The sequence below is a fragment of the Ascidiella aspersa genome, chromosome 9 (assembly GCF_963924565.1).
Source record: "Ascidiella aspersa chromosome 9, kaAscAspe10.2, whole genome shotgun sequence".
Classification (NCBI taxonomy): Eukaryota; Metazoa; Chordata; class Ascidiacea; order Phlebobranchia; family Ascidiidae; genus Ascidiella; species Ascidiella aspersa.
The window spans coordinates 15,993,182-16,003,386 of NC_139455.1; the positions used below are offsets into that span (position 1 = coordinate 15,993,182).

The 10,205-nt window shown below is 38.3% G+C and overlaps 1 protein-coding gene across 1 annotated transcript; it reads left to right on the top strand.

The window, feature by feature from the left end:
• Positions 1-479: 479 nt before the first annotated feature.
• Positions 480-4,286, top strand: LOC146133237 (COMM domain-containing protein 5-like). Its single transcript, XM_083397201.1, has 4 exons — positions 480-702; positions 1,728-1,914; positions 2,573-2,795; positions 2,966-4,286. Exons 1-4 carry the CDS (start codon positions 585-587, stop codon positions 3,065-3,067), a joined length of 630 nt encoding a protein of 209 aa, XP_083253327.1. The 5' UTR covers positions 480-584; the 3' UTR covers positions 3,068-4,286.
• Positions 4,287-10,205: the final 5,919 nt, after the last annotated feature.

The window sequence follows — 10,205 nt, forward strand, 5'->3', positions numbered from 1 at the left end:
AAAAATTAGGGGTCCGCGGTAAAAAAAGTTTAAGAACCCCTGGCTTAGGCCTATGCTAATTTGGCGTGCGTGCATATGTATTAAAAAAATTCGTAAGTACCGTACCAATGACATTGTAGTGACTCTATAGGTCCGTTTATAACGGCAGAAATCATTCCTGCTGTGTCGTATCGATCGCTTTCTTCTTGTATCTACTATTCTACTGTTTTCGCAAGGACCGACTGTCTCTCGCTAAGAGCAGACCTAACTTTCTCTGGTCTTCCTCTTTCTTCCCGTGATGAAATAAATAGACAAGCTAACAGTACACCCTATAGTTGGCCATCTAATATTATGAAATGCCCTAAACACCATTTGAAAAAATTGGTTAACATACACAGGTTTAGTGGGAGTGACAGGTAAAAAACTTGCCACTCATTTCGCAGTGACAGGTGTCAGTGACAGTGACAGGCTACAAGTCACGATTCCTGTTATCGCCAGAAGTGTAGTACTAGGAAGATGTATTAAACAAATACCTGCGATAAAGTGAGCAACGTATTTTAAACCAGTTCTTAGAGGTTCCTAAATGGCCAGACCTTAAATCCATAATGTCAGAACATAAGCAAAGAATTTACCTATTTGGATCGCGTATTCCTGTTGCCGTATCGAGTATGGTGAAGAGCCTTAAGCAAATTGAATTAGATGGATTTCAACAAATTGTTGCAGGTATGGTTAATTGACGAAAGTATTCAATTCTAACTTGGTGTGAGAATTCCAAGAATTACAATCAGTATGAAAATTTGTATTGGAATATTTTAAAACAAATTTATTTAACTGGCAATAAGCCCAAAACCCAGCACTGTGAAAAGTATGACAATGGCACCCCTTGTGCATTCTCTTTTATCCGTTTTTTTTTTCGGGATTGAAAAATAAAAATTACATAATATACCATACTTTATACGGAAAAATAATTAAAATGTTAATAGAACATTGAATTTAAAGAAGCAGTCTCATTTAGGATTTTGTAAGCCTGATTGTGACGCCCCTGTACATTGGTGCCCGGGGACATAACATGTACCCCACCGTTTTGATTGATTAAACATATAATATACTTTAATGAAGGATTTAAGTTGCATGTTTTTGCAAATAAACATACAGGCTGGCTTGCAATTTAATGAAAATATATAAACAACAAAATTAAATACATCTTGAATAATGAATTACATTGGAAGGACAGAATTTGCAGAAAAAGTTTAACATGCGTCAACGCTTACCTGCCGGTCTGCATTGCATGGCAATTTACGCCAAAATCTTGGGTGCCACTATGTTAAGTGCACCCGTGATTTTTGTAAACCTGTACACCCAAGAAATAAATCTCCACCCTATTGGCGATTTTCCATTAGCGATGTGCACTTCTGACATAAGTTGCACCCAGTCATCCTAAATTTTTCAGTAATGCACCCTCTAGATCTCGTTGAGATCTGCCATACTTTCCAGATGGGCTTGGATGTGCAGAACCAAATTTTGAGGTGTGCAGTGCAGTTATGTTTTTGATGCACAGCTTAGGTTGGCAATTTTACCACAATTTTGTTTAAATTTAACTGTGCAATATACCAGTTCTTGTGTTGACACAAATTTAATTAGGAAAAATATCTGGTAGCCACCTGCCACAGACCCCATACTGTATGTTTGAACATTATGTAAATATTACATGTCTTACATATTTACTTACCACCTACATATTTTTATAGTGGCTGTGACAATGCTAAAGTCCAATACACCAAGTGCAACACAATTTCAAGCAATGACCAAGGATTTGGATCAGAAGTTGACTAACACAGTGTTTCCTGGTGTTTTGACGCTACTACAGAAGGCTTGGAGAATACCAGCTAATCTAATCAGAAAAAAAGATTTCAAAACAGAATTAACTGAGCTCAAGTAAGAGTTTATAGTTTAAAAAAATATTTTATTGCTAATGTTAGACTCACAACACCTTTCTGACACATAATACTTAATTAACTAAGTCAAAAAAAACACTAGAAATATAATTGAATATGCACAGGATTATTGAAGTAAAAAAACTTTTGAAGTAAAATTTGCACTCTTCAGTTGTGGGATTGTTTATTTACCAACCAAGATTAACCTTAGCAAAATTACATTTGCCAAAATGTTTGCACAGCGTCTGCAAATTAGCAGTCCTATAATGTTTTTGTCATCCTTGATTTATCCTGCCTTTTACTTTAGTGCATTAAGGTATCATACTTGTATCATCCACTTCGATGGCTTATCAAACTTTTGTTTCTGTATGGATTCTCAACTGTGTGTTGTGAAGATTCTTGTGTGTCCACAATCTTAACAAATTTCATTAGCAAACTGATAATAATATTATAGCATTTACTTAAGTACTGCCTTGACATGCAGTTAATGGTGATTGTTTAGTTTTGATAGTATTTTTTGTACAAAGTGTTCTTGAATTTGTTTCCACATATGCCACAGGCTAAACAAATTAAAAAACACTGCTCTGCTGGTGAGATATTTTTACTACACTGTTATTGTTTTCACGGACACATATTTTTCTATATTGTTATTGATTTAGCATCCCTGAAAAATTTCATTCATCATTGATTGATGCTATCTTTGATAAAGACAAGGGACTACTTCTCATTTCTCCACCGAGTGAAAATTCCCTGCTTCCTAGCATCGAAGAATTCCGCTGGAGAGTTGATGTGGCTATTTCAACTACCTCACTAAATCGTGTTCTGGAGCCATCGGTGCTCATGGAAATTAAAACCAAACAAAAAGAACAGCATGTTATTGAAGTAATTTTAAAATTTAAAAACTTATATGAGTATGTATGATTGGCAATAGATCCAATAAATTCACTAAAAATACAAAAGTAGTTAAGATAACTTCAAAAGTATAATTTATGTTGTATGCTGACAAATCATAGCAGAGCAATATAACAATTATGTTGCGTGTGTTTCTGCAGGTTTCCAAGGAGAAATTCCACGAGCTGCGCTATGCCGTAGCGGAAGTTCTTAATCAAATGCAACAGCTGGAAAAGCGTTCAATTCTCAAAATCGATTCTTAAATTTTAATTACAAATAATTAAAATACAATATACTCGGAGTCGTAAAATTGCCGGCTTTCTCGATTTACCGCCACCATACCAAGCTGTTATACTTTTGTTTTTACTCTTTTTTTAATTGTATCACCATTTTGCCATTCTATTTGTTCCTAGTAGAAGTTAAATCAACTTTTCGAATGTCTTAGGAAATTTGCTTAACCGTGATTTCTCTTTCAATCTGAACAACCCTCGAGGGTAAAAAAGTTTAATTGAGTTATTCTGCTTTTTTAGTCGGCAGGGATTCACAGATCAATGTCAAGGCAATTGATATGCCATCTATAATATTGCAATTAGATCCATGTTTTTTTGTGAAAAAGTAAACTAATGAAGCCCATTTTATAAAAAATGAAAGATTTCATCTTTGAAATGAAAGATTCCATCTTTGTACAACTACCCTAGTCACTACTTGTTTTAATATTTTTCGACAGTGTTGTCATGGTGAATTAAAATTCTTTAAGGCAGTGTTTTGCTACGGGTGTGCCACGGTTGCCATAAGTACCATTTGTTACCAGAAAATTCTTAATTTAAACTTTTTAGCGTGTGGAAATGTAGTTTAACTTTTCTAAATTTTCAATTATTGAAATTTATTGTTTTTAATTACCCAACGTTTAGTTTTTAACCCTAGACCATTAGCGATTTAAAATATTTTAAACCAATGGATTTAATCTATTCCTAACACAACACCGAAACTCAGTACAAATTTATCTTGGTCGTGTTTCCGAAAGACAAATTTAGTTCCGAAGTATTTAACATATTGTTTGTTGTAACATATTGTTTGGTGTTTTGGAGATACTTCAAAATTTCAAGGCACTCCGTTCGAAAACAATATTGTCCAGTTATTCGAAAGCATGGGGAACGTATAATTAAAATGGTAAAACTGTAAAAATTGAACACCAGAAAATCAAATCTTGAAAAAAGATTACGCAGCACTGCCTTAAGGTTTTCGATCGGCTGTAAAGTTTGCTTCGTTTTCTTACAGTCTATTTAACGATTTTAATATATTATGTGCAATAAATAATAGAATAGCGTTGTTCTACTTTTTATGTGAACTGCATTCAAAATAATCTATGTTAACGTTGCAACTATCCGCCTGTGGAAAGCTGTTAGCGTGATAGTAAATATTCCAGACAGCGCTGTCCACCGGCATTGCAAGGATAAGCAGCATTCCCAATACAATGAACTGTTTTCGATTTTCACTTGGTTACAGTGTTTATGACGTGACTTAAATCCAGGTTTGGCTTTAAAGGTTTTTTCTCGCTATGCGCCGATTGCTTATTCGTGCACTAGCTCGAAAACAAGAGGTTTCTTAAAAATTCAGAATGTTTATACCATTGCAATTTACTGTGCGCGACCTTCTTGGTTTAGACCAGGGGTCGGCAATCTACGGCCCGCAGGCCGAATCCGACCAGCCAATGCAGTTCATAAGGCCTGTTGACGTTTTGACAAACTATAGACACGAGTCCATTTTAAATACTTCACGACTATTTTAACTACGTAAATGCAACAAATTTCATCTTTTTACATTCGGTTCGAATGGTCTTTTTACGTCCAGTTTGTTTACGTTTTGATGTTGTCTATTAAACTAGATTTACGGCCTCCTTAAATGTAATTAATTACGTTTATAAATGGCCGTACTTTTAGCCCAAATATTTGTTTCTGAGTGAAATAAAAACACGACATCTCTAAAGTCGATTGCTCGAATACTTGGGCATTACGTTATTCAAGCGATGCATACAACTTAAATAGTAGCTTATGCGTGATTTAAAATTTTGCCAGCCAATAACTACGTTAAAGTCCCAAATATAACATAACGTAGATAAGAATTATTTTTTAGCGTAGGCCTATATCGTTTGCAATGTAGAGTTTTAGCTAGTACTGTTTGGAATCGGTATCTTAATTCGATATTTTAACGTTGTTCTAAAAGCTTGTTAAAAAGGTCCCAGGATTTCCGAGTTGATGTTCGTTCTTTATCAGTTTAGTGCAGGGGTTCCTGACTGGGGGTACTCGTATCCCTTGGGGGTACGAGATTGAACATCAAGAGGTACGGAGATCCTTGGGACACAGTAAAGGTTTATTTTGGATTATAAATCATGTTATATGCCGTTACGGTATTTGCTTTGAAAAAAAACAAACAATTATTTAAAAATAAAAATTTAAAAATAATTGTTATTATTTAGTAAGAATTAAACCTCATTGGCTCAGAACAATGTGTTTGTAACTGCGCCGTCCGACTTCAAGAGACTGATAACTGGATATATATTTACTTGCTACCAGAAAAAAACAACAAAGCACAGAATTTGGAAAAAATGCACTGATAAAGAAAGTCTTCATTAATCTTGCTATATATATATTCGAGTCTTCAAAGTTTTCCGCTGGCTCTAGGAAACCCCACTTTTTCAGCGTACATTTTGTGCGTGCTACGCCAGTTCGCAGTCGGTTAAAACAACGCCATATCTTCCATCTTGTGTTAGAGCCGGGCGGTAGCGCCTCTGCGGGCTCCATAGGCAACTCCGGGTGAGGCGGCGACTGCTCCAGCTTCTTTTGCCAAGTTTGTAGTCTCCACAAAGTCGCTTCTTGGGGCTCCACCCAATGCAAAAAACTCTTTCTGGACTTGAGTCGCCACGATGCAGGTTGATGGTCATAAAGCACATGACGTGGATCGCACATCTGTTTAGTACGTTCCACTTTGCTGGCTGCATCCCTGCGGATTTCCAGAGGCAATGCCGGCCAGCAGGTGGAGGGAACTGGTGTTTGTTGGCCTTAAGCATCCTGTATTTAGACGACAGCTGTCGTTCAAGACAGGATCTATGGACCCCAAACTGGACAGGCGTACTCAGCGGCTGAGTAGGAGAGACCCAATGCAGATGTTCGCAACACTTGGGGTGAAGCGCCCCACTGCGAGGATGTTATTGCGGGTCGATACTTCGCCTTTGGTCTTTCTAACATGTTCTTTTGTATGTCAGGCTACGATCTAATGTTACACCAAGGCAGGGTACTGACAGTGCTCCAGATATTGCTCACTCCAAGCTATGTTAAGTTTTCTTGTGGCGTACTTGTTTTTCAGATGGAACGCACAAACTTGGGTTTTTGCAGGGTTCGCTCTCAGATGGTTTGTAGTGTATAGTAGCATTTCAGCTTCTTGAGGGCGGTCGTGAGGGTCTTCTCGATGTTTTCAAAGCACGTATCTTGGTAAGCAATGCACAAGTCGTCGGCAAATAAAAATCGTTTTGTGTGCGAAACCATAGGTTGGTTGTTAGTGTAAATATTATACAGGAGAGGTGCAAGTACACTGCCCTGAGGAAGATCATTCCGTTGAAGTCGAACACGACTTCTCTTTCCGTTAAATTCAACGAAGAAGCGTCGGTTGCTGAGCAGGGCGCTCATAAACTCGGTGAGTGCTGGGTCATCCGTCATGTCTAAGATTTTAGACAGCAATCGGCGATGATTAACAGTGTCATATGCAGCTGTAAGATCTACAAAGACAGTGCCTGTTATCTTTTTGTAATAAAACCCATCCTCGATATACTGAGTGAGGTTTAAGAGCTGACCAGTCGTAGATTTGCCTGGACGAAAGCCGGCCTGTTGTTGCACGAGGCATTCTTCGATGAATGGGGTGATCCGATTAAGTATAAGACGTTCCAGCAGCTTAAAGGTATGGCTCAGAAGGGAGATAGGACGGTAGCTCTTTGCCAGCAAAGGGTCTTTGCCTGGTTTTAAAAGTGAAATGACCCTTGACTTTCTCCACACTTTAGGTATTCGCATTGTGGCAAGGTAGTTATTAAAGAGCTGAAGCAACCAATCCAAGGTGTTTGGGCCAAGATGCTTCAGCTCCGCAGTAAATACATTACAAGACCAATCGCTTTCCCATTCTTTAGGCTGTTAATGCCATTGGCAAGTTCGTCAGCGGAAAAAGGCTTAGTAAAGCACAAATTCTGTTGGTCTTTCTGGCGAATCTTGGGCTTCAGCTGCTTTCGAGCTTGTGGTGCTTTAGCAACAGTGGATGTGCTATTTGATTAGCTGTAATGTTGCAGTATTGTTTTGTCGGCGGCTTGGTTTTTATCATTACCCAGCTTTTTAATAATGCTCCAGGCTTTTCGACTATTTCTGGCCATATCACGGTCCTCCACAAGTGCTTGTCAGGTCTTTTGCCGTTGTTGCGATATGGCAATGATCAATTCCTCCCCAGGTGCTATAGTTTCGACAGCAAAGGGGTTGCTTTTGTACAGATGGATGTGAGTACAGATCATTACCGTGCAATGTGTAGTGGATTCTTTGGAACTCTGTGACCCCGTCAACTCTGTCCATTCTATGAACAGCCTGCCGGCTGAATCGCTCATGCTGTCACTTTAATTTCCCGTCGCGTATTGTAATTTTGTTGGTCGTATGGCCGATTTCCTAAGTCGTGTTTTGTGTCGCGTTTTCTAACGAATTGGTAATTACTCACATCTGTCCGATGTAGGCTATATAAGAAATGTTGTAAATCGTTAATTTAGCAGTTCCACTGTTCACTTAGCTGGAGTCAGATCGCTACGTACCGTACACTGAGGTAATTTATTGTATGTATCGTAAGTATCTGTGTAAGTACTGTTTGTCGTTTGTTTAATTGCAATAAATATCCTTTCATTGTGCTTAAAACCCACAAATTGGTGACCCCGACGTGATATTGAACACGCATTAATTCCTTCTGATTAACTAATATTCTAAAATAATTAATATTAACTTATTGTGTAGATTTAAATTTATTTTGTAACCTACGCTTTTGTACCTATTTTTAGTCTTATTTACCGTGAGCTATTCTTAAAATCGTTATGTCGAAGAATAACTTTTCCGATTTGTTTTCAAAGGTTTCAAGCAAATTTAAAGCTTGCAACGTCAAAACTTCAACGCGAATAGCTGCCATGCTATGTAATATAAGGGAAGGTAATGTTTTTTCGAAACCTAAGGGAATTAAATCGAACTTTTCCATTTCTAAGCTACGTCATACGAAAATAGGCTCTTTTTCTAAATCTATTTCTCCTTTCTCTAAAAAGAAAGTTACAGAAAATGATGTTCTAATGCCATTCATTCAAGTTGTTCCACCGATTGCACTGCCATTCTCGTCTACTGATTCAGTTTTACAACCTGCATCTGCTTCTTCAGCTGAGCCGCAGATGAACAACGACTTACCGCATTCAACTTTCGAAGCCGCTCCATCGTCGTTTTGCAACACGGCAAAACCTTTAAATGTTCCGGTAAAATCTTTTCAGCCTGTTGCAGTTACGTCGAACAGCGAACTTTCAACTGCAGAAGCGATGCCTCGTCAACAAAGCGAGTTTACTACATCTACGACGTTCGAAACCTCTATGACGACATGCTATTTAAAGCCAGACTCTATTCGAAAGGTACTTTTAACCTATCTATTTCAACTTTCTCTTTACCTAATCTTATCAGACGGGATTTCTTGCCGACCATATGATGTTGCTGAGTTTTGCGGTGCTTGGAAACGTCCGCCCGACTTAACTGCTTGCAAGAAAACCGTTCGTATTTGTTGCGAAGGAAGCAGCACTTTCCTACGACGTTTACACCTGATGATAACCTAGTAAGCTTTCATAACTTTACTTTACCTTATCTATCTACGGCCTCTTACTATTCTAACCTTCGACTATCCTAAACTATGGTTTCCCCTTATTTCTCAGCCTCTTGCTAGTTTTATGATAGACGCTTAGTTAACATTTTTTGGGTAATTTTAGTGCCTATGGCTTAAAGTTGTCGTTAACGCAGGGATGGGCCTTGCATAATCAAATTGAATTTCACTAATACGCTCACGTAGGATGGCAGCTATAGTTTATTCGTAATGTTTTTCGCGCTATGCATTGTCAGTTATTGATACATGCCTTGTTTACCTTTTAACGCACCACGCCTGTTTTTCTCTCTAAGTCGCCGCCATTTTAAGTATGTTGTTGCGTAATTATAAGCTCGTTTTAATGTTGCTATATCAGTCGATCAATGCAGATTTAAAACCGCTTTTGAGCTAAACTAAATTTACGGCATTGCTGTTCAGTCATTTGCAAAATTACGTCTCTTTTTGTTAAGTTAAAGGTGAAACTTTACGTAAGAGAATATTCTTCTCTCGTAACTAATTCCTAGCCTATAAACAGATATATTTATCTCTCACACTTACAGAAGTTGTGCCTTCTAAAGTGCCATTTCCGTTTGCAGCTAACCTGCAGTCTGGTCCTACATGGTTTACGGTGTTTGATCAGAGATATCACACCTAAAATAACCTGACCGTTTTGTTTGTATTCCGGGCATAGTTCCCGATGTTTTCAAGGCCACGTGATGCCTTTTTACCTTACTGACGGCTGAGGTACCGTCGCATGTCCATTTTAGTTACAGGCTTGCATAGTGTAACTTTTTAGTTTAACCTTTACGCCAAGGTTAAAATGTCTGTCATTTAGGAATTACTTTTAAATGGACATGGCGTTTATTTTGTTTTCGAGTTTCAGAGATTAGCACCGTTTAACTTTCTTTATTTGGTATTCTAGAACGATAGATTCTAGGCATTTGACTGACGGTTTTTCCTTTGAACATTAAATTACGATTTTTACGGCTCTATTTCTGCATTGTAGGCTACTTTTTCGTGCATTCGCATGTTGTTAATCGCCGGTGTAAGTATTTTTACACAGATCGTTCAGAAACAAAGTACCAGCTCGATTACGGAGGGATTCTCGAACACTATAAAGAGCAGTTCAGTTTCAGCTCTTTGACCACCAACGCGCTTTGTACGAAGCGAGCTTTTCATCGCCGGACAACAGTCATCTACGCCTTGACGGTCCGCCACCGTTCCTGACTTGTGCTACAAGGAGCCGGCCGACAAGGAGGACACCTTTATCCAATGAACAATGTTTGACATGCAGGAGGAACACCACGAAGATGAAGTTTCTCCAGACCTTTTGTCTTAAAGGCAGGGAGAGTGAATTGTAGTGGATTCTTTGGAACTCTGTGACCCCGTCAACTCTGTCCATTCTATGAACAGCCTGCCGGCTGAATCGCTCATGCTGTCACTTTAATTTCCCGTCGCGTATTGTAATTTTGTTGGTCGTATGGCCGATTTCCTAAGTCG

What these genes read in the sequence shown, in the direction of transcription:
- LOC146133237 (XM_083397201.1), top strand. Translation starts at nt 585, where the DNA reads ATGTCAGAACATAAGCAAAGAATTTACCTATTTGGATCGCGTATTCCT. An exon ending in ATTTCAACAAATTGTTGCAG is followed by an intron (nt 703 to 1,727) that starts GTATGGTTAATT and finishes ATATTTTTATAG; the next exon opens with TGGCTGTGACAATGCTAAAG. An exon ending in AAGAACAGCATGTTATTGAA is followed by an intron (nt 2,796 to 2,965) that starts GTAATTTTAAAA and finishes GTGTTTCTGCAG; the next exon opens with GTTTCCAAGGAGAAATTCCA.